Source organism: Lepidochelys kempii, chromosome 5, assembly GCF_965140265.1.
Source record: "Lepidochelys kempii isolate rLepKem1 chromosome 5, rLepKem1.hap2, whole genome shotgun sequence".
In the NCBI taxonomy this organism is placed as follows: domain Eukaryota; kingdom Metazoa; phylum Chordata; order Testudines; family Cheloniidae; genus Lepidochelys; species Lepidochelys kempii.
The window spans coordinates 26,102,511-26,123,736 of NC_133260.1; the positions used below are offsets into that span (position 1 = coordinate 26,102,511).

Genomic DNA, 21,226 nt, shown 5'->3' on the forward strand with positions numbered 1-21,226 from the left:
TGCAAGGCTTTGGTGAGAGAGTGGGTGGTAGGAAGTGGTCTGGGGAGACAGCTTAAAGGCAGTCCTGGGTGCTGGACATTGGCCTCTTACAAGACTCTGGGCCACAGACTAATGGAGTAGGGGGCCTGGGTTCCCTTCCGAATCCCGCTTGTTAAGAAGGGCATGAAAATCCTCACTTCCAGACTCTCCCTCGGGGAAGGAAGCAGAGGATATAGACCTTTAGAATCCTGCAGCAGGGATTGGACACCCACAGGGATCAATAGATAGACTAAAGGTTCCCTCAACCCCAATCCTGAGGGTGGGGGACACCGTGACTTCCTTAGGACTCTATCAACCTGCAAATAAATAAGACTGATGGGTGACTTGACTGAAGGATCATGACTGTAGCCAAGGGGAAATATTGGAGGTGGGGCAAGCAGAGGCCTAGCCCCCTAACCACTAGGTGATGCCACCAATGAACACAGTCCATCACAGAGACTTCAAAGCAGTTGCTCCTGGAAATGTTGCTGCCGTTGGTACTCCTACATAAATGGCAGCAAGACTTGTTGAACAGCAGCCTGCGGTTGATGCTGATGACTCAGCAATTCCATCATCGATTTCAAGACCTCCTACATTTACTCCCTTTGTGAAGAAGCTGTTTCATCTTGCCCTGACACTATCTGTATGCAGGTGGAGTTCCCACCCTGCTCCTAACACAATACACTCATTGGCTTCAGGCCAAACTTACCCTCTTCTTGGGGTTTCCTTGATTGTAACCTAAAAGGCAACAATAAAATATATATAGCCTATATTTTCAGCCTATATTTTCTCCTGAGACCAACTAGAATTCTTCCCTGCACTAATACTGTGTCTTACACCCTAGTTTTCTGTGCCTCAGAATGACACCCATTATGCACTCAGACCCTTTCATATCCTGGTCTGGCATTAAAAGGATGACATAATCTGGCTGACAGGGTGAGTCAGAAGAAAAGCTCTACATCTGTGCAGGGTTCTAGCACCTGACATCAGGATGAATCAGCAGAAGAGTTCTGAATCTCTCTGTACGGTCCTTGAACTTGATACCCTATTTCATGCCCTTAAAGATAATATTATCTAATAAACGATCAAGTGTTTCCCTCTATTGAAATGGAATTTGAGAACTGGTGCAAGATGGAAGACATTAACTCAGTGTCTCCTAAGTCTAATTTAAAAAAAAATGATTGTGTAATTTACATACCCACCACTCCTGCACATTCACCGCTTGCAGACCCGTTGCATTCATAAAGCCTCCTGGGCACTTTTTTCCCCCTAAAAGCAAGAATACAAATATATAAGTCACAATTACCATTGCTAGGTGCATGGAAAAAGAGTTGGAAATGTTTGAAGTACCACATCAGATGGTACCTGGAGAGATATTACTGAGTCAAATAAATAATATTCCTTTAATTATAAATTCTAGGTAATTTCCATTTCTCAGATTGCATGATTAGTGATTAGTGGTTTCTTTACAAATTTTATTTAAAACCCTTGAATATCTGACTATTTTGACAAATGTGTCCTTGTATAAAAGGTTTCCACTAAATCTTCAGAAAGGTACTTCCACTGGGAGTTAAGGACTGAATCCACCTTCCTGACTGCAATGGTTAAGCAAATATTCTTGAGCAGTGCATCAAGAGTGTGTGTCTGATGTATGGAATCTAACCATACCTCAGACCAGTTGAACTCTTTTCTTCCCGTACACTCAGGTTCCTGTTCTTAGTCACAAGAATGCCAACTGTGCATTCATTTCACTTAAAAACTTCCAAAGTCTTGCAATAGTTTTGAACTATTAATAATATTAAAATACTGAATTCCTTGGGTCTGATCCTCATTATCAGTGGGTAGGTGTAATGGGGTAAAATTATCAATATTGCCTAAGTGACTTAGATGCCTAAATACCATTGGGTGCAATGAGATAAAAGTTCCTGAGTCACTTAGGTGCTTTTAAAAAATGTTACCCAGGGAGGTGTAAAGATGCCTTTATGTAAATGAGAATTAGGTTCCTTGTGTTTAGACAGGATAGGGCTGTGATTTGTTTTCTGGTACAGATATAAATATGCAGGATATGAAATTATCCTGGGAAAAATAGAAATGAATACATTGTGGAATATTATTTTCAAAGCAAAGATTTGGAGAATGCTGAGAACTTGAATCTCATTTGTCCACCTGATGTCAGTGGTCACACGAAACAAAATTATTTTGTAAAAAAGAGGTAAATCAATAACAAATGGTTAAAAAGAGAGAGAAAAATTCATGGCTTTGTTAGGGAAAAAATATGTAAAAGTCCTAATTTCAGTATTTAAAAAAGGAAAAGTCATGATACTTATATTATCCTTACATTTATTTTTCCAGTAGAAAAGTATGAAATATCTGTAATCAATAGTTTAAAAGCATATAAAGAGCCAAAAAAGGCCAATTCATGGAAGTCTTGCTGAGTAGTAGGCAAACTCAGTGAAAAAATCATGACTCATTATAAAAACAAAAACTAAAAGACACAGTTTTGTCACAAAAATCATATCTCTGACAAACATAGAGCTTTGATCAAGCATACAGCTTTCATCAAAGCTGTATGTTTGAAATATTAATCTGAGCACATGAATTCTTGAAAATAAGGGTGAAATGCTGGCTCCACTGAAGCCAATGTGAGGTTTTCCATTTACTTCAGGAGATCCAGAATTTCACCCTAAAACTTTATTTTACCCCTAAATATGACACAAACTAATAACTCAAAAGACATTTTAAAATTGGGAAGTAATACTGCTAGTTTCACATGAGAGTGATAAATGACAAGTGTACTCATCTGTTTTTGCAGTAAGTCACTCTGTTTTCTGTCTTTTCTTCTTTTTTTTTAAGTTCAAAACAAACTATGACAAGAGAATATTTAGAGTAGCAATTCCACCCAATGAAACATCCGTGGTGGCTTCCGTAATAAACAATGTATCAGAAGCAATGGAAACCCTAACTCGAATGAAAGAGGAGGTGATCCCTGTTCCAGGTGCCGTAAATGGAGTGAATGCACTGGGACTGGTGGTCTTCTCAATAAGCTTCGGATTGGTGATTGGGAACATGAAGGAGCAAGGGCAGCCATTAAGACACTTCTTTGATAGCCTTAATGAAGCTATCATGAGATTGGTAGCTCTAATCATGTGGTAAGTGCCTCTGTTAAGTGCTATGTTAAATTATTATGTCAAAATGTTTTGAACATTCAGCACCAGCATGTGCTGGATACTGAGTACCTGTGTTTCATAGGAGATCAGATTAGAAATTCATTGTTCAGCTTTGCTGGAAGGAGGACAGGAGAGACTGGCTGTGATTTAATTAGGCCACACGTTTATTCCTAAATGTCAGTGAGTACCTGGCAGATAAAAGTGTACAATGCAGGTAATTCCATAATCGTTTACATATATCTGCTATCAGCCCTCCCCCTTTACCCATCCTGGTCCCCAGCCAACCAACTGCTGGAATCTCACCACCTCTGCCGCTCAAATGTAGATTAAGAGGGGCTATAAAAGAGGTGGGGTTGGCTCCTTGTTGTGCCAGTCATAGGAGCCCTGAAGCCCCCCTTCTCTTCATTTAAAGAATATCTCCTTTAAATCCTTTACCAATCCATTTTATACGATCACTGTATCCCTTCCCTATTGAGTACCTGCACTAGATATCCACCCACATTTACATAATGAGTCGAGACATTGTAGCCTAACCGTCATTTCATGTTTGCCCCAACTAAGCCCCCAACCCACTGTAGGGAAGGTGAAAAAACCCACCTTGCCTTGGCCAATCTGGTGGTATGGGAAAAATGCCTTCCCAGACCCCTGAGAAAGGAGCAACTGGCGTCATCTGCACAGCGGATCATGAAAAACCTGGTATTTAACTATTTCTTGGGGGTGGGAGGATTGGTGCTGCTCTACCTGATCCAGGTAAAAAGAGGGCTTTTCCTGCATCAGCACGGACCTAAATAGTCTTCCCTCTCTTTCCAGTCACTGGGGGCAGGGGATGGGTCAGCACACTGACCTGGTCTGAAGCTACTGCAGCAAGTCACTCTCACACTCAGCAGTCTTTCCAGGGGGGCAGCCTTTCCAGCCTAAAAAGGGCCACACATCTTTTCCTTCAAGCCAGACAATGCCCCCACAGCTTAATGTACAGTGAGGTCATCATGGTCTCTTCTGGCCTTAAAAATCTATGAATCTAAGAATCTTCTGCTGCTGAAAATTGGTATAGCTCCATTGACTTCACTAGACCTACCCCAACTGACAGCTGCTGAGGATCCAGTCCTGAAGGATAATACCTGTTTAGCTATTTATAACTAAACATAATGTTTTAAAATTGAGTTCTGCACACTGATCATCTGAAAAGGATCTAAATATTTTAATGTATATTCATCTCTTGATGCATGTAAGTAATTCCTATTGTCATTACCATTAAGAGGTAAATATACTCTTTAGAGTCCATGACAGAGTTTGCTTGGCATATAAAGATTCTCTTACCGTACCTAACTCTTATCACTCCTTCCCTCTAACTCTATAGGGAGGAAGAGATAGGCACCTTGTCACAATCCCATTCATCAACAATATGCCCATTATTTTCATTAGTTCAGAACACTATTTGCGTTTGCAATGTGCATAGCATAGTAATATGTCACTACTATTCACAAATGTTCATTCTCCTGTGAATTGTTGTTAGTTTTTATATGGTATTCCACAGACAAATAAAAATTAAATCCCTGTTCAGAAGGGTTACCATAAAATCTTTACAAAGTCTAACATTTCTCAGTCAGAGGCCAAATACAACAATTCATTTATGAAATGACATCTTCCCTCATTTGCTACAGCAGATCATCTTACACACCTATACATCTCCAGTGTCATGGAAACTCCTTAAGTAATGGATGCAAAGCTATAAAGTTTATTTTTTATAAAAATTTCTAATATTTTTTTCATACATTTTGTCCTTTACAATCACATCTCTAAACATTATTAATTATTATTATTATACTGGAAATGTTTGAGAATTTAAAATATGGGGAGAGAATTATTACATTGGGAAAACTTCAAGGTGGGTTTGATGGCTGCTGAGAGTAATGTTATAATCAATGTCATAATCAAGTTACGTTATTTTACATGAGTGTAGTAAAATGACAGGTAACAACTTTGTAAATAAGACCCTGTGAAAAGTCCAGCTGCAGTTAAGATTATCTTTTATATACCTTAACTAGCAGGTTGCCATATTGAGCATTAGAGCCTGACCTCAGCTCTGGCTGAGTAGTATTTGGCACAGCAGAGGAAAGTGGTTTAAGCTACTTTTGCAAAGCCCCAGCCATGTGCACAGTCTCCATCATAAAATCAGCCTCCAGGTGGCTCTACCTATCCCATGCCCAGCTGCCTATGGACTGAAGCAGCCTGGCATGAGCCAAACCTAATAGCTTTCTGGCTGTACCTCTTTCCCCAACCACATTCAGCACTGGGAACCAGGAGGCAGGTAGCAAAGGAGCCACTACGCCAGCCCTACACAACCCAGGCATTCCCCCACAGGGGGAATCCTCAGGGAATTGTTTAAAGTGGCTTTTAAATGGCAGTCAGGACTCCACAGGAGTCCATCAGCTGTCGATGGCTGGGAGATGGACTGACTGCATTCTGTTCCTGACCTCCTCTTTGCTGTCCCTGACCCCAGCAGAGCCATGCAAGTGTTGCAGCCACTTTCACTGCTGTAGCCTCCACCAGGTTGACTTGCCACTGCCCAGGATCTTGAATTGGGTCCAGGATGGTTTATGGTCATTATATCAGTATAACTTTGTACACAAACAAACATCTATTTGTTCACACATATTGATTTGCTTACTTATTTGTAGGTATGCCCCAGTTGGTATCATGTTCTTGATTGCTGGGAAAATTGTTGAGATGGAAGATATGGGTGTGATTGGTGGACAACTTGCCATGTACACTGTAACAGTTATCATTGGTTTGCTCATTCATGCTATTATTGTTCTACCACTACTCTACTTCCTGGTTGTTCGTAAGAACCCTTGGGTATTTATTGGAGGACTTCTGCAGGCATTGATCACAGCTTTGGGAACATCTTCAAGGTACGCTATGAAATTTTAAATCCCAATTATAAATAAAATCTTACCAAAATGTTTCCGATCCTGCAGTCCATATGCAAATCTCCAACAGATGTCAATGAGAGGGCCTTAGTCTACACAAATACCATGCAGCATTAGAAAAGATGGTTTTCTGCCATGAAGAAATTTACAAATATCACTGGAGGTACTGCTGTAATTACTAGGCCCACAAAGTTAAAACAATATCTACGTCTGAGAAATCTACGCTATAATATTATTGGTATGATGAACAACATAGGCTGATATAACTGAATAAATTCATTGTCATAGACTAATTTTTTATGCTTTTGGACACTATTTCAGGCCTACTCCTCTCTAGTATAGAAGATTATTATATAAATGAGTATGTATATTGTCTTTTTTTCTTGTTTTAGTTCTGCCACCCTACCCATAACATTTAAATGTCTAGAAGAGAATAATGGAGTGGACAAGCGTATTACAAGATTTGTGCTCCCAGTGGGTGCTACAATTAACATGGATGGGACTGCTTTATATGAGGCTTTGGCTGCAATTTTCATCGCACAGGTTAACAACTTTGAACTGAACTTTGGGCAGATTATCACAATCAGGTACAGAAACCATTATCGATATACTTTGATTCAACGTGCCTTTAAATAACAATGGTGTGAACAACTGATCATTATATTTAAGAGGGTCAGCAACAGCCATCATTTTAAAAGTATTTTACTTTAGATAGCTTAAGTATCTGTGCAGCGCTTAAGAGCTGTAGGTTTATATTCTGCACAGTGCTGTCCAGTGGGTGCATACTCCAGTTGCAATTTGTGTTAGAGTAAGTTGTTACTATGAAGAATGCTAGGAGCAGAAAAGGTGTTACTGAGACATAGCAAAGTACTATAGTTGGTGTTGTCTAATTGTCTCTTTCTATTTGTGATTCAGCTGCATGTGAAGTATGCACCATAAGCAATCAACACAGTAACATGCTACAATACTAATGCTAAGGGAATACAAATGAATTGGAGAAATCTCAGATTTTGTTAATTATGAACTTTGTGCTGTAAGAAGCATTTCTAGTTTTAAAAACGGTCATCCTAGTTCAATATTCAATCAAGACAAGGGAAAATTCTGCTTTCAGACCCTCATGACTCATTTTGGTTTTGGATGTCTGCTCTCCAGTACATATATGAAACTTGCTATGGATTATATGCATACTGTCTTTTAGATTAAGTTCTCTAGTATTACATAGGGATGATAAATGATGTGTTATCATTAGATCTGTGCTTTAAATCTTGATTCCTCCATAAGATAAAGAAGATTATTTATCAAACAAGGATGAGATGAGACCAAGAAAATTCAGATCGAGATCCACATTTCTCTAAAGCCCAAAAGTGCTTAGATCCAGGGTTTCAGCCATTATTAAGATAAGGGCTAACTATGAAGTTTGGATCCAGATCCACACTTTCATAAAGTTTGCATGTGTTCAGACTGGGGATTTAGTTCAGACCCGTCTCTAAAATAAGCATTTCTACTTAAAGACCCCTTAGGTCTCTGCACCATGTGTTTCTCCAACAATGTGAAATTGTATGAAAAATCAGAAAGAAAACCATCCACTCGAACGCCTGCCTTGATTCAGATTTTTCTCTAGAGCCCTTTATACAATTGGGAAAATTGTCTTTTCCTTTTTTGTTTGTACAGTGCCTAGTACAATGGTGTGCTGCTCCATCCCTGGGGCTGCTAGTTGCTATCATAATTATAACATGTATTCATCCTAAAATCAGTAATTTTCTTCATAACTTTTAAAATGTTTACTAAATAGTAAGGAGGATTCTTTTTGGAAACTGACTTATTTCTTCACTGTCATCTCTCTACACAGCATCACAGCTACAGCTGCCAGTATTGGGGCTGCAGGAATTCCTCAAGCCGGACTGGTCACCATGGTCATTGTGTTGACATCTGTTGGTTTGCCTACAGAGGACATCACTCTTATCATTGCAGTAGACTGGTTCTTGTGAGTATTTCTTACAGAGTCCTTAAAGGGCTATAGCATATTATAAAATACATTGGACAGGGACATTCTGATAATTTCTGATTTGTGATCATGTGATTAGTTGGCTTATTCCTTTACTGAAAATAGTTGAAAAATGTGGTTATTTTGAAGAATAAAATTTTATCCTACCATGAAGGAGGCTCAAAGTCTGAAAATTCAGTGGATCAGTTTAGAGTTGATTTATCCCAACCCTTCTGGCTGTCCAGACCAGTGAAGGTTTGTGTGCTTTCCCTAAGGATGGATGAATTGAATAGTTAGTCTTCTGAATAATATGAATATTAGCCTTATCAGCCATCTGAATATGGCCAGACATTTGGCTAATGTGGCTGACTCATTTGTTTCCCCACCTCTGTGCCTGCTAGAGAAGGGGTTCTCGACATTTTCTTTCTGAGGTCTCCCCAAAATGCTATAAAAACTCCAGGGCCAGAGAAAGGGAGTTGGGGGCTGGCTCAGGGCTCCAGGCTTCAGCTGCCATGGACCCTCAGTTGAGAACCACTGTGCTAAAGGAGGAGAACACTGAGCAACCTTCCTACATCTGTAAGTACCTGTGGAATCCCCTTAGGCCCAGCTGCATTTCTCTGTGCATGGTTATAGGGATAGAACAGCATCACTGTCAGCAGCAGAAGCCAAGAACCTTTCCATGTCTGCCAGTGCAAATAAGGGTGACAGACAGGCTGATCCACTTACCAGGAGATGCCTTTGTGGGGCTAGGGTAATTGAAGAGGTAGGTGTTCCTCCACTCCATGTCAATGTCTGTCAGGGAAGGATAGCAGCCATTTTTCCCCTTTTCTCCATCCCAGCTCTTCAGAGAGTATTTGTTTGGATCAATTGATAATTACCTTTTCTGTTCATTCCCTCTGAGGCACTGGGCATTGGCCACTGTTGGAAGACAGGATACTGGGCTAGACGGACCTTTGGTCTGACCCAGTATGGCCCTTCTTATGTTATGTCCTTTTCACAGTCCTACTTCTTATCTAGATAGAGTAAAGGGGAATGCTGCTAAAAGTGAGAAGGCAGGGGAGAGATGAAATGGCTGTTGTTCTCCCATGGAAGACATCCAGAGGGGGATGAGAGTTCACCTAACTGTTCATTCCTATTACCACCCCCACTTCCTGACAGCAGCTCAAAGTAAGTGTAGAGAAGCGTTTGAGCCCATTGAGAGGGAGTACAGGGAAATTCAGATGAAATATATGCGAGGTTAAACAGTTTCCCAATACTAGGGTCATTTGCCCATCCCTACGCTTTACGCTATTCCTCACAGGATTGCCTATGGATGGTGCTATTCTAGGACTGAAAATATAGCAGCACCGTGGCTCATGTTGTGATTCAGTGAGTACCAGAAAGAAAACTGAACTTTACCCCAACAGTAGTGTTACTTATGACAACAATGTTCAGTTTTTAAGGGTATCACTAACTCTGTGAAATTCTCACCATGTGTATAGATCCCAAACATTTAAGGTCTAGACAGGTGGATGTGATGAGAAGGTGAAATCCAGCCCCAGCCTGCCTCCAGGATTGCTGTGTATTCTTCCTCCCCTCCAGCTGTTATTCCAGCCTATGGGCTGTGTTATGAGTTTAACATGTCTCAGTAGCTCCTCTGTGGACCTTCCTCCAGCCCTTTACCATTGGGGCCTTCTGTGCAACCCTTTCACAGCACGTAGGGGTTATATTTACACCCCTGAAGAGCTGGGTAAGATGCTGGGCTGTCCACTAGCCCAAGAAGAACTAACGTCACAACAGAGTATTGGCTGAACCAAACCTTAAGCAAAAATGTCAAAAATTATTTCCTGTGACCACTATGGACTATAACTCCCAGATGCTTTTCCTTCACATCTCAGCCACTCCAGATCTTTCTCCTAACACAGGAACTCATACAGGAGCATTCCTGCCATCCTACAGCTCAACTGATTTTTGCTGGCCTTTATATGGACCAGCACCCAGCTCCTCAAAAGTATTTAAGTGCCTAACTCCCTTTGAAATTACTCAAAACCTCAACTGGGATGCAGCTGATCAGTCACAGGCAGGGCTGGGCCCATCTGCCCTTAAAGGGGCTAGTCATACAGTGACAGGCTGCTTGCCTGCAGTCTCCATGTGCAATCATTGGGGAGTCTTAAGAGATACAAAGGCCCTTGCTCTGGACCTTTGCAGCACGCATGAATCTCAGCCTAGATTATTTACAATAGTTTATTTTCATTCTGGGAATGACAGCTAAGAAGGCAACATTCAGTCAATTCAGATATCAGGAGGTCATTACACCTGACTTATTGTAACATACTCACAAGCCCCCAAACATGAGCCCCCACAGGCCCACTCATAACATAGCAATCATATCATCCTGTGAAATGGCTAGTAACATTATGTTTCAGGTCACTGCATTAGGCTTAGAATTCTGGTACAATTGTTAGTTTCCGCAAAGATGGAGTAATGCTATTAACATTTCTGATAGATGAATACACATAGAAGTATTGGATCATCTCATGGTTATTTTCAAAAGCTATTTTACACCGAGACTCTGAATGTTTCACTTAAACAAGTGGGGAAAACAAGACTAACGCAACTATTTTCCACAGGGACCGTCTTCGTACCACTACAAATGTCTTGGGTGACTCCATTGGTGCAGGGATTGTTGAACATTTGTCACGGAATGAGCTGAAGAACAGGGATGCTGAGATGGGTAATTCTGTGATAGAGGAGAATGAAATGAAAAAACCATACCAACTGATCTCACAGGAAAATGAGAGCGAAAAACCATTAGACAGTGAAACCAAGATGTAGGATAGACCAGGCATGATTCCAACACTAGGAGTGTGGGAAACATACTTTCTACAACCATTTATATCTTGTTTTCAAGAAGTCCATTTATATCTTGCTTTCCCCCATATGATAGCATTGGAACAGAGCTGATCAAAAACATTCTGAATTAGCAGTGCCCAAGGTATGTGTTTGCATCCCACTTAAAAAAAAATTGGCGAGTTATCATACTGGTCCTGCTAGACATGTGCTAACTGGGGGCGGGGGAGAGGGGGAAGAGGGAGAGTGTCTATTAAATCATTAAAAAACATACCAGTGTATATGTTACTCAATCCTGTAAATGTGATCTCGTTTTTATAAGCTGGAAAGTCACAATAGATAATACAGCCTGAAAAGGGTTTTATTTTTTTAAATACCTATTGCCCATTTCTTAACATCAGTAAGCACACAAATCAACATTTTTAACTTGACAACTGCACCCAAACAAGGAAATTAACAGGATTTCTTTTTTTTCCCTTCTGGTGACATGTTATTTCTTTATCCTATTACTAGCAGGACAATAAAAAGGAGGACTTTTAAATTTAAAAAAAAGTAGAGATGTTCAGGTAAAAAAAATACCCACAATCAGCACTTTTATCAGCTGAGCTGAAATGTCATTTCTGAGGAGGTGATTTCATCTTAATCGGACACTTTAGGGTCAGTGAGGGCCAGTTCTTGACAAGTGCTTAGCACTTTCAGCTCCCAGTGACCAGCAGACACTTATGCATATGGGTATTTTCACTCACCTGAGTAGTCCCCTTAACTTCAATGCCACTACTCACATGAGCAATGTTACACATATGCAGAGAAGTGCTTGAAGGATTGTATGCTTTTTGGGGTGGGAGGTGTACTTCATCTGTGCTCAGAAGGCACATAGCACACTGTGGGTGCATTCACAATCTAAATAATATGTAATAAAAATAGCAGAGAGGGCCAGCACTTTGCAAGAGGTACTTCATACCTGGCAAGAGATGCTCCGAACCTAATTGGATGGGGCTGTAAACCTGCTGTGTTGCTGAAATTGCATTGCTGGAAGACCTGTGACCAAGAGGTCACTTTCAAAAAATGGAAATATTGTCATCAATTAGCCTGGTGTCATTCCATGAATAAGTAGTAAAACTATTAGCCAAATATTCCTTGTTTTACATAGGGGAGAGAACTCCCCATCTCACTGGGAGGTTCCCATATCTTTTTGGGTTTACCAGCAGCAACTCAAATATAAAAAATAAATTTTTAGAAAGCAAAACTAATGGGTGCTCTATTACTTACTAGGAAAAATATATATAAACTGAAGAATAGTAAATACATTTAATAAATGTTAAAAATATAATAAGAAAAGATTTTAAGAGTAATATTGTAGATCTCCTTCAAGACACAGAGAAGGAAACAAAAAAAAGGGGGGGGGGAGAAATATACTCCGAATCCTATGGCTTTTTTTTGTTCATTTCAAGATTATTCCCTGAAAAAACCCTTTTATGAAAAATATTAATTGTATATATTTTCCTTTTCCACTCCTTCTATTACTGTAGGAGTCAAACTGGAAAGATTTATGGTGCAGTTAGAGATAGGTAACTGAGGAATACAAATCCACAAGCACAAAACTAGTTGAGTGGTCTATTTTATGTTTGATTTGTTCTGAACTAAATGTTTGGATTTGGTCTGAACTAAGAGAGAGAGAGACAGAACTGAGACATTCCCATGTCATACCACAACTGCCACTTGCCAAACATTCAAAAACATCTGTAGCTTTTGTCTCCAGAAGACCATAAGAATTGATATGTAAATGTCAATGTAACTGTGGTGAAAATATGAGTGTGATGATTGAAGGCAGTCTTTTCCCATTTTTAAAGCAACAAGGCAGGCTTCTTTTTCCAAGAGTGACAAATCCTACTCATTTTTAGAAAAAAGAAAAGGCGTACTTGTGGCACCTTAGAGACTAACCAATTTATTTGAGCATGAGCTCATGCTCAAATAAATTGGTTAGTCTCTAAGGTGCCACAAGTACGCCTTTTCTTTTTGCGAATACAGACTAACACGGCTGTTACTCTGAAACCACTCATTTTTAGCAGGCCAGCCAATGGTAGCAGGAACAACTCATGAGTGAAGTGAGCAGAATTTAGCCGAGAGTATTCAGCTGTCAGTGCTTTAATCACCTCAAAGCTCTAGATGAATCTCTGTCTGAAAGTGATAAAATGTGAACTTTTTTTGCTAACAGAATGAAAACCTAGAATGCAGACAGGCATCTTCGGATATGTAATTAGAGATATTTTTATATAGATCCTGTATTCAGTGTGTGTTTATAAAAGTTAACTTTAGAATGTCTGGAGTAACAGTTTAATTTTTGTTGAGACTCTATTTGGAAATACCCTGCAAAGACATAATGTAACTGGTTGTCTTTCTATGACATAAGTTGAGAAAAATGAATTGTGTCACAAAGTTTGTGATTTTTTTTTTACTAACTTTGTTTCTTATGGAAATCAATTACTATAGAAAGATTCCATTCCCCATCTCTCATTGGCTCTGCATTTAGATGCACCCAATGTGGATTGAGAAACATTACTTTGTAGATGTATTTTCAATAAAAATAGTTTTACATTATTCTGGTATTGTGTGATTTCTTTCAAATTCTCTGTAGTGGGGAAATCTTCAAACACACTCCAAAGATTTGAACTTTCATATTGTACGGTTTCAGGAAATCCTGTACTTTTTACCCAGCAGAAGCTTATTAATGCATCAGTACTTCTCAAGAATTCAAATGCCCATTTCTTAAACTCTCACATGAATAAAACGGTTAGCCTCCACAGAATGCAAAAGGCGATTAAAGGAAGAAAAATGTGACAAAGGGAAAAAAAGATGTAAAAAAAACCAGAAAGAAATGTTAATTCAAGTTAAGTTTATTTTGGTTCAAATTCAAATTCATATAGATGTGTGAATCTGAAGATACAGTATAATGAGAGCTTTCATATGACTTGTAAATTGCATAGATCAATGCAGGGAAATCATTTAGAAAATATAATTCTAACACCGATTCCACCACAGCCTACAGATTTAATTAGGGTATCACCACAATGAAGCAAAGAAAAATAAAATCTGGGGGGGAAAAGAGTATGCTGTGATGGTTAGAACTCAGTTCTGCCTTACAATCCCATCGAATTACAACATAATTGAGAAGTAGTTTAATTACACTTTCACTGATGGGTGTATTAGTTTTTTTTCAACAATTCTACTGTCTAGTGATTTAGTTTAGTTTTCATGACCTAAAATACAAAAATAGTTACTTCCTTTGGTGGGTCAAAGTAGGGAGTTTTTCTAGATGTAACGCCACATGATTGGTCATTCGAACTATAACTAGAATTGTGTATGGAAAGTGTTTCCCTAAGTAGATTACCTCTAGTTTGCAGGTTTCAAAGACATCTTCTTAACTGGAGAATTCATCCACAGCCAAGGAGCTTCCATCATCCACTTTTTTAACTTATAACTGTTCAGAGCAGAATGGAAACTCCCTAGTCTCTCATGTATTGGTTGAAACATGACCAGATGTCAAGGGTAGATCAAATTTCGGCTACTTATTTGCAGAACTGAACAAGCAACAACCCATTAACAAGAAAAAAATGAAACTAATATTTAATACAAAAAATTACAAATGTATCCCTAACACAGTCTAAAGGACTACAAGAGGCAGAAGTAAAAGAAAAAGGGTCCATAACAAAGCTCCCATTGACTTTAATAATGCAGGATCAGGATCTTCGACACCACTGAGTGGGCTTTGGGATGCTCTCATACTTCCACCCAGATTTCAAATTTTAGATAATTCCTCCTTGATGTCTCTTTAGGAGTGATGAGTGGCTTAAAATCACTCCTCTTTCATGAAGTTTGTTCGGATGTGGTGTTCTCCCACCCCATCTTGCCTCTAGGTCCTAAAACAAATATTCCACAATGACCTCTTAAGCTGTAGGCCATAATAAAAGGTCCTCAAAATTGTTTTCCTTCAACTGACTTTTCTTTGGTAATTTAAATCCAACAGAACCCAGAAGAATATTATTGTAGGTTACCTTTCCAGTCCCACAATTGTCAGAATTTCCTTTTACAATGATGTCTGTGCTCATTTTTTTAGTATGCTATCCTGAATGTTAACATGGTGAGATGCACTTGTCATTACGATAAGCTGTAAAATGGGTTTGAAATGTTAATTAAAATTTTAACTTCTGTGTTTGCTTCTGGAGAAGACAGTCTTGATGAAAAGTAACATAGCATCTGACATTATTCGCTGTACAGTATCTAATAGAAAAGACTGCAAACCAACAATCACACTTCTCTCATGCTGTTTAACAGACTTAAGGTGAATTCTTGCATGTGAACTTGAAAAACTGCTTCAGACATTTCAAACACTGATGACTAGTTTGTAGTGGCAATAAATGCAGTGGCTCAGATCATCTCCTGTGCAGAGATCCACTGGGTACAGGTGAGGAGGTGGGGGCATTAAGGAGCTGGTTACAGCTTTCTGATTCTCCTGGTGCACATGAGCTGGCCTCACCACAGGTTAGAGCAGCACCAAGGCTGATCCAACTACACCAGCTCAAAACAGTCCCCAATGGACAGAAGTAAACTGCACCAATGCAAGCCATTTTTTATACCATTGCAGCAAGTCTACACTAGAAATTTGCACCAGTGCAGCTGTATAATTTCCTACTGTAGTGGAAAAAGACACAGTAGTCAAACTCTCCCAACTTCCACACTCTGCTGCAAACTTTTCCCTAGATCCCATTGACATTAGCATATTACTGTCTAACAATGTAGCCCTGCCTATGCCCCTAATAGATTGGTATAAGAGTTGCTGTGCCACATAGGTACTCCCTTATGTAGGGTGAATTCTCAGCGAGCTCTCTAACTTAAGTTTGAGGCTGTTTGTAGCTCTGGAACATCACAAAGAAGCTGTAGCAGAGCCAGAGATCTGACCCAATGATGCTGACCAAAGCACATGCAGTGGGGCTAGAAAACAAAGTTTCTCAAGCTATGTTAGAGCAGGATTCCTCAAAATTGGGTCGCCAGAATGTTTCAAAGGGTCGTGTGGCAGCTTCTGTGGTTCCGTCCCACGGGGCTGGCTGGGCTCAGCTCCCTGCTCCAGGCACTGCAGCCTCTGGGGTCCCAGCGCCACTCAGGTTTGGCCCGGCCGTCATGATGACAGGAGTCTGAGGAGGCCAAATTTGAGTGAGTGGCACTGAAACCTCATGAGCCAGGTCAGAACTCCACTCACACAAATTTGGTCCCGTCAGAGGGGCAGGGCCAAACCTGAGTGGCTCTGCAACCCCAGTGGTTGCAACGCCTGGAGCGGAGAGCCAAGCCCAGCCAGCCCCACAGCACAGGAGCTGCAGGAGTCGTCACTGTGGGGTGAGTGCCAGGCAGGATCCAATCCCCTCTGGGGGGCAGGAACTGACCAAAACCACTGCTGGGCCCTCACCCCCAGACTATTTACTGGGGCGCAATAGGTCATAAACATTTACAAATAGTCCTGAGCCCAAAAAAGTTCAGAACCGCTGTGGTAGAGCACACTGGATTCATCCTAAATGTAGCTTACCCCTCCAGAAGACCCCTTGAGGATTGCGTGCCTGAATTCCAACAGAGGGGGGAACCAGAGGATTTTCTACCTAAAACTATAATTGTGCCTCTTCCCTTTTTTGCTAAGAATTTTTTCTGTTAATGAAGGAACCATATGCACATAGATATTCTGGATACATTACTCATGGGAATGCCTTTGCTTTTGGAATGCTATTAGAAGAGGGACTGAGAGTCTGGGATAATCCAGTTTCTATTCCCAGCCCTGCCACTGACTCATTGTGTGACACTGGCCAAGCCACTTACTTGCTCTGTACTTACTGAAGTTTATCCATTGGTAAAATGGGTAGTGTTAATAGTAATAAATAATAATTACCTCGGGGGGGGGGGCGAGTAGAACTTAATTTGACTGTGAAATACATTCACTTTGGCTGAAAGGTATTAGAAAGTGCAAAATGTTTTGTATGAAATTTTGCAGAGCAATCATGTACATAAACTGAACCAGTGAGATTTCTCCAACTTTATGTAATAAACCATTATATTCCTGCTTACAGATTGATTAAAAGGCCTGTTATTTCTGGAGTTACTACCATCATTGGCACAGCTAAAGACAAGGGTTTAGTTTATCACTTGGCAGTCTTACCCACACAATTGCTCTACCTGTTAAACAGTGCCCCCTTCACCGGATAAAGGGCCTTGACATTCTACAGTTTTTCAATAGCGCTTTTATTTGGGAGTTGGGGTACATAATGAACACCCTATTCAGAGTTTATGTCTGTGAAGCAGCATGTGGGCAGCATAAAGGAAAATGATCATTCATGTAGAAAATCAATTATGGGCAGAGCAAAGTGCTTCTGTCTCCCGGTTTGAAGTACTGTACTCGCACAAATTCCACAGTGACATTTGTACTCCATTATGAGAAATGCCATTTTGTTCAACTAACACCATACCACATCCTTCATAAAATAGCAAGTTACACTGTGCCTGGTGCCAACCATCTATTCAGCAGCACACTTTACTTCCAGTGTGATCGAACTGCACTGTTTCCCAGTGTAGAATAAATGAGAGCTGGGTGGCTAAGCCCCTTGCAGCTCCTAATGGCATCACTCTATTGAAAGATCAGCATAAAGTGCAACTATGGATTAACAAATGGAGAGAAAGAGAAAGCAGGACACATGGTGTGTAGCATCATGTAACACCAGAAACACAGACTTGCAACAAAAAATAGGACATCAGCAAAAGCAGCAAGATTCACAGCCGTAACAGAGGAAACATTAGTCCCAATACACACAATTGGTGGACTGAGCCCTTACAAATAAATTTCCCAAATGCATCCATCAGAAGTGTGTGAAACTCCCAAAATCACTGCAGGAACATTTGCCTCTGAAAACAGGCAATATGGCTCATTCATAGATATCATAGACTTTAAGGTCAGAAGGGACCATTATGATTGTCTAGTCTGACCTCCTGTACAACGCAGGCCACAGAATCTCACCCACCAACTCCTGTAACAAACCCCTAACTTATGTCTGAGCTATTGAAGTCCTCAAATCGTGGTTTAAAGACTTCAAGGAGCAGAGAATCCTCCAGCAAGTGATCCGTGCCCAACGCTGAAGAGGAAGGCAAAAAAAACCCGGGCCTCTGCCAATATGCCCTGGAGGAAAATTCCTTCCCGACCCCAAATATGGCAATCAGCTAAACCCTGAGCATGTGGGAAAGACTCACCAGCCAGACACCAAGGAAAGAATTCCCTGTAGTAACTCAGATTCCACCCCATCTAACATCCCATCACAGGCCATTGGGCATATCTACCGCTAGTAGTCGAAGATCAATTAATTGCCAAAATTAGGTTATCCCATCATATCATCTCCTCCATAAACATATCAAGCATTGTCTTGAAGCCAGATATGTCATTTGCCCCCACTGCTTCCCTTGGAAGGCTGTTCCAGAACTTCACTCCTCTGATGGTTAGAAACCTTCGTCTAATTTCAAGTCTAAACTTCCTTTGATGGCCAGTTTAGATCCATTTGTTCTTGTGTCTATATTGGTACTGAGCTTAAATCATTCTTCTCCCTCTGTAGTATTTATCCCTCTGATATATTTATAGATCGCAATCATATCTCCTCTCAGCCTTCTTTTAGTTAGGCTAAACAAGCCAAGCTCATTGAATCTCCTTTCATAAAAGAGGTTTTCCATTCCTCGGATCATCCTAGTAGCCCTTCTCTGTACCTGTTCCAGTTTGAATTCATCCTTCTTAAACATGGGAGACCAGAACTGCACAGAGTATTCCAGATGAGGTCTCACCAGTGCCTTGTATAACGGTACTAACACCTCCTTATCTCTACTGGAAATATCTCGCCTGATGCATCCAAGACCGCATTAGCTTTTTTGACGGCCATATCACATTGGCGGCTCAGTCATCCTGCGATTGACCAATACTACGAGGTCCTTCTCCTCCTCTGTTACTTCCAAGTAATGCGTCCCCAGTTTATAACAGAAATTCTTGTTATTAATCCCCCCTAAATGCATGACCTTGCACTTTTCACTATTCAATTTCATCCTATTACTATTACTCCAGTTTACAAGGTCATCCAGATCTTCCTGTATGATATCCTGGTCCTTCTCTGTATTGGCAATGTGAAGGAGTACTTGTGGCACCTTAGAGACTAACCAATTTATTTGAGCATAAGCTTTCGTAGCTCACGAAAGCTTATGCTCAAATAAATTGGTTAGTCTCTAAGGTGCCACAAGTACTCCTTTTCTTTTTGTATTGGCAATATCTCCCAGCTTTGTGTCATCCGCAAACTTTATTAGCACATTCCCGCTTTTTGTGCCAAGGTCAATAATAAAAAGGTTAAATAAGATTGGTCCCAAAACCGATCCCTGAGGAACTCCACTAGTAACCTCCTTCCAGTCTGACAGTTCACCTTTCAGTGTGACCCGCTGTAGTCTCCCCTTTAACCAGTTCCTTATCCACCTTTCAGTTTTCATATTGACCCCCGTCTTTTCCAATTTAGCTAATAATTCTCTATGTGGAACCGTATCAAATGCCTTACTGAAATCAAGGTAAATTAGATCTACTGTGTTCCCTTTGTCTAAAAAGATCTGTTACCTTCTCAAAGAAGGGGATCAGGTTGGTTTGACACGATCTACCTTTTGTAAAGCCATGTTGTGTTTTGTCCCAATTACCATTGACCTCAATTGTCCTTAACTACATTCTCCTTCAAAATTTTTTTCCAAGACCTTGCATACTACAGATGTCAAAATAACAGGCCTGTAGTTACCTGGATCACTTTTTTTACCATTCTTAAAAATAGGAAATATGTTAGCCATACGGTACAACCCCTGAGTTTACAGATTCATTAAAAATTCTTGCTAACAGGCTTGCAATTTCATGTGCCAGTTCCTTTAATATTCTTGGATGAAGATTATCCGGGCCCCTCGATTTAGTCCCATTAAGCTGTTAGAATTTGGCTTCTACCTTGGAAGTGGTAATATCTACCTCCATATCCTCATTCCCATTTGTCATCCTACTATTATCCCTAAACTCCTCATTAGCCTCATTAAAGACTGAGGCAAAGTATTTGTTTAGATATTGAGCCATGCCTAGATTATCCTTAACCTCCACTCCATCCTCAATGTTAAGTGGTCCCGCTTCTTCTTTCTTTGTTTTCTTCTTATTTATACGGCTATAAAACCTTTTACAATTGTTTTTAATTCCCTTTGCAAGGTCCAACTCTACATGGCTTTTGGCCTTTCTCACTTTATCCCTACATGTTCTGACCTCAGTTAGGTAGCTTTCCTTGCTAACCCCTTCCATCTTCCACTCCTTATAGGCTTTCTGCTTTTTCTTAATCACCTCTCTGATGCATCCGATGAAGTGAGCTGTAGCTCATGAGAGCTTATGCTCAAATAAATTTGTTAGTCTCTAAGGTGCCACAAGTACTCCTTTTCTTTTTGCGAATACAGTCTAACACGGCTGCTACTCTGAAACCTCTCTGAGATGCTTGCTCATCCAGCTTGGTCTACAGCTCTTGACTATGAATTTTTTCCCTTTCTTGGGATGCAGGCTTCTGATAGTTTCTGCAACTTTGACTTGAAGTCATTACACAACCTCTTTTCTCCAGGCACCTTGTATTTCTAATTTCCCCACAGCTACTATTTCTTATTTCCTTTCTCTGTGTTGTCATTTGGTTTTTCAGTAGTTTCGCAAGACTCCTTTAAGAAATGGCAATAAATAACTTCCTGTTTCGCTAATATTCTCCCTGTTGTTAGCTAACTATTATTTATATGGCTACAAAAACTTATGTCCATTCCTCCATCATTTCCTTCTTCTCAATCCCTCTTTCATTTTCCTTGCCTCTCCATTACTCATATTCCCCTTTCCTTTTCCTGTTTTTTCTCTCTCCTCTTCTCTTCATTTCTCCAATTTCCCTCTCTTGCAAACTCCCTCACTATTGCCTCTCTTCTCTCATCAGAATAGCTCTAAGTCTTTGTTTCCCAAAGGGAAAAATCTCATCTCAATATAGTTTCTCCTTTAATTCTCCTAATTCCTCTGATATCCAAAACAAATGGAGTTACTCTGGATCTACATGCATGATACCAGAAACTATTTCTGATTTTAAAAAGTTTGGCTATGTTTTGTTTCTTTGTGAAATTGGAGAAAGATACAAAATACAATTCTCCCTTCTTTAAAAATATGAACTTTCAAATGTACAGAGAACCTGTAAAGCATGCAGGGAACA

At 40.2% G+C, this 21,226-nt stretch overlaps 1 protein-coding gene across 3 annotated transcripts in view; it reads left to right on the plus strand.

Annotated features, from left to right (window-relative positions):
* Positions 1–13,526, plus strand: part of SLC1A3 (solute carrier family 1 member 3) — a 94,398-nt gene extending 80,872 nt beyond the window's left edge. For all 3 annotated transcript variants that reach the window (XM_073343771.1, XM_073343770.1, XM_073343772.1), the window contains 5 exons: positions 2,872–3,167; positions 5,864–6,097; positions 6,508–6,702; positions 7,965–8,099; positions 10,709–13,526. In XM_073343771.1, coding sequence (XP_073199872.1) covers positions 2,872–3,167; positions 5,864–6,097; positions 6,508–6,702; positions 7,965–8,099; positions 10,709–10,913 — 1,065 coding nt within the window. In that variant the 3' untranslated portion in view covers positions 10,914–13,526. The remainder of the gene's footprint in view (positions 1–2,871; positions 3,168–5,863; positions 6,098–6,507; positions 6,703–7,964; positions 8,100–10,708) is intronic.
* The last annotated feature ends 7,700 nt before the right edge of the window (positions 13,527–21,226 follow it).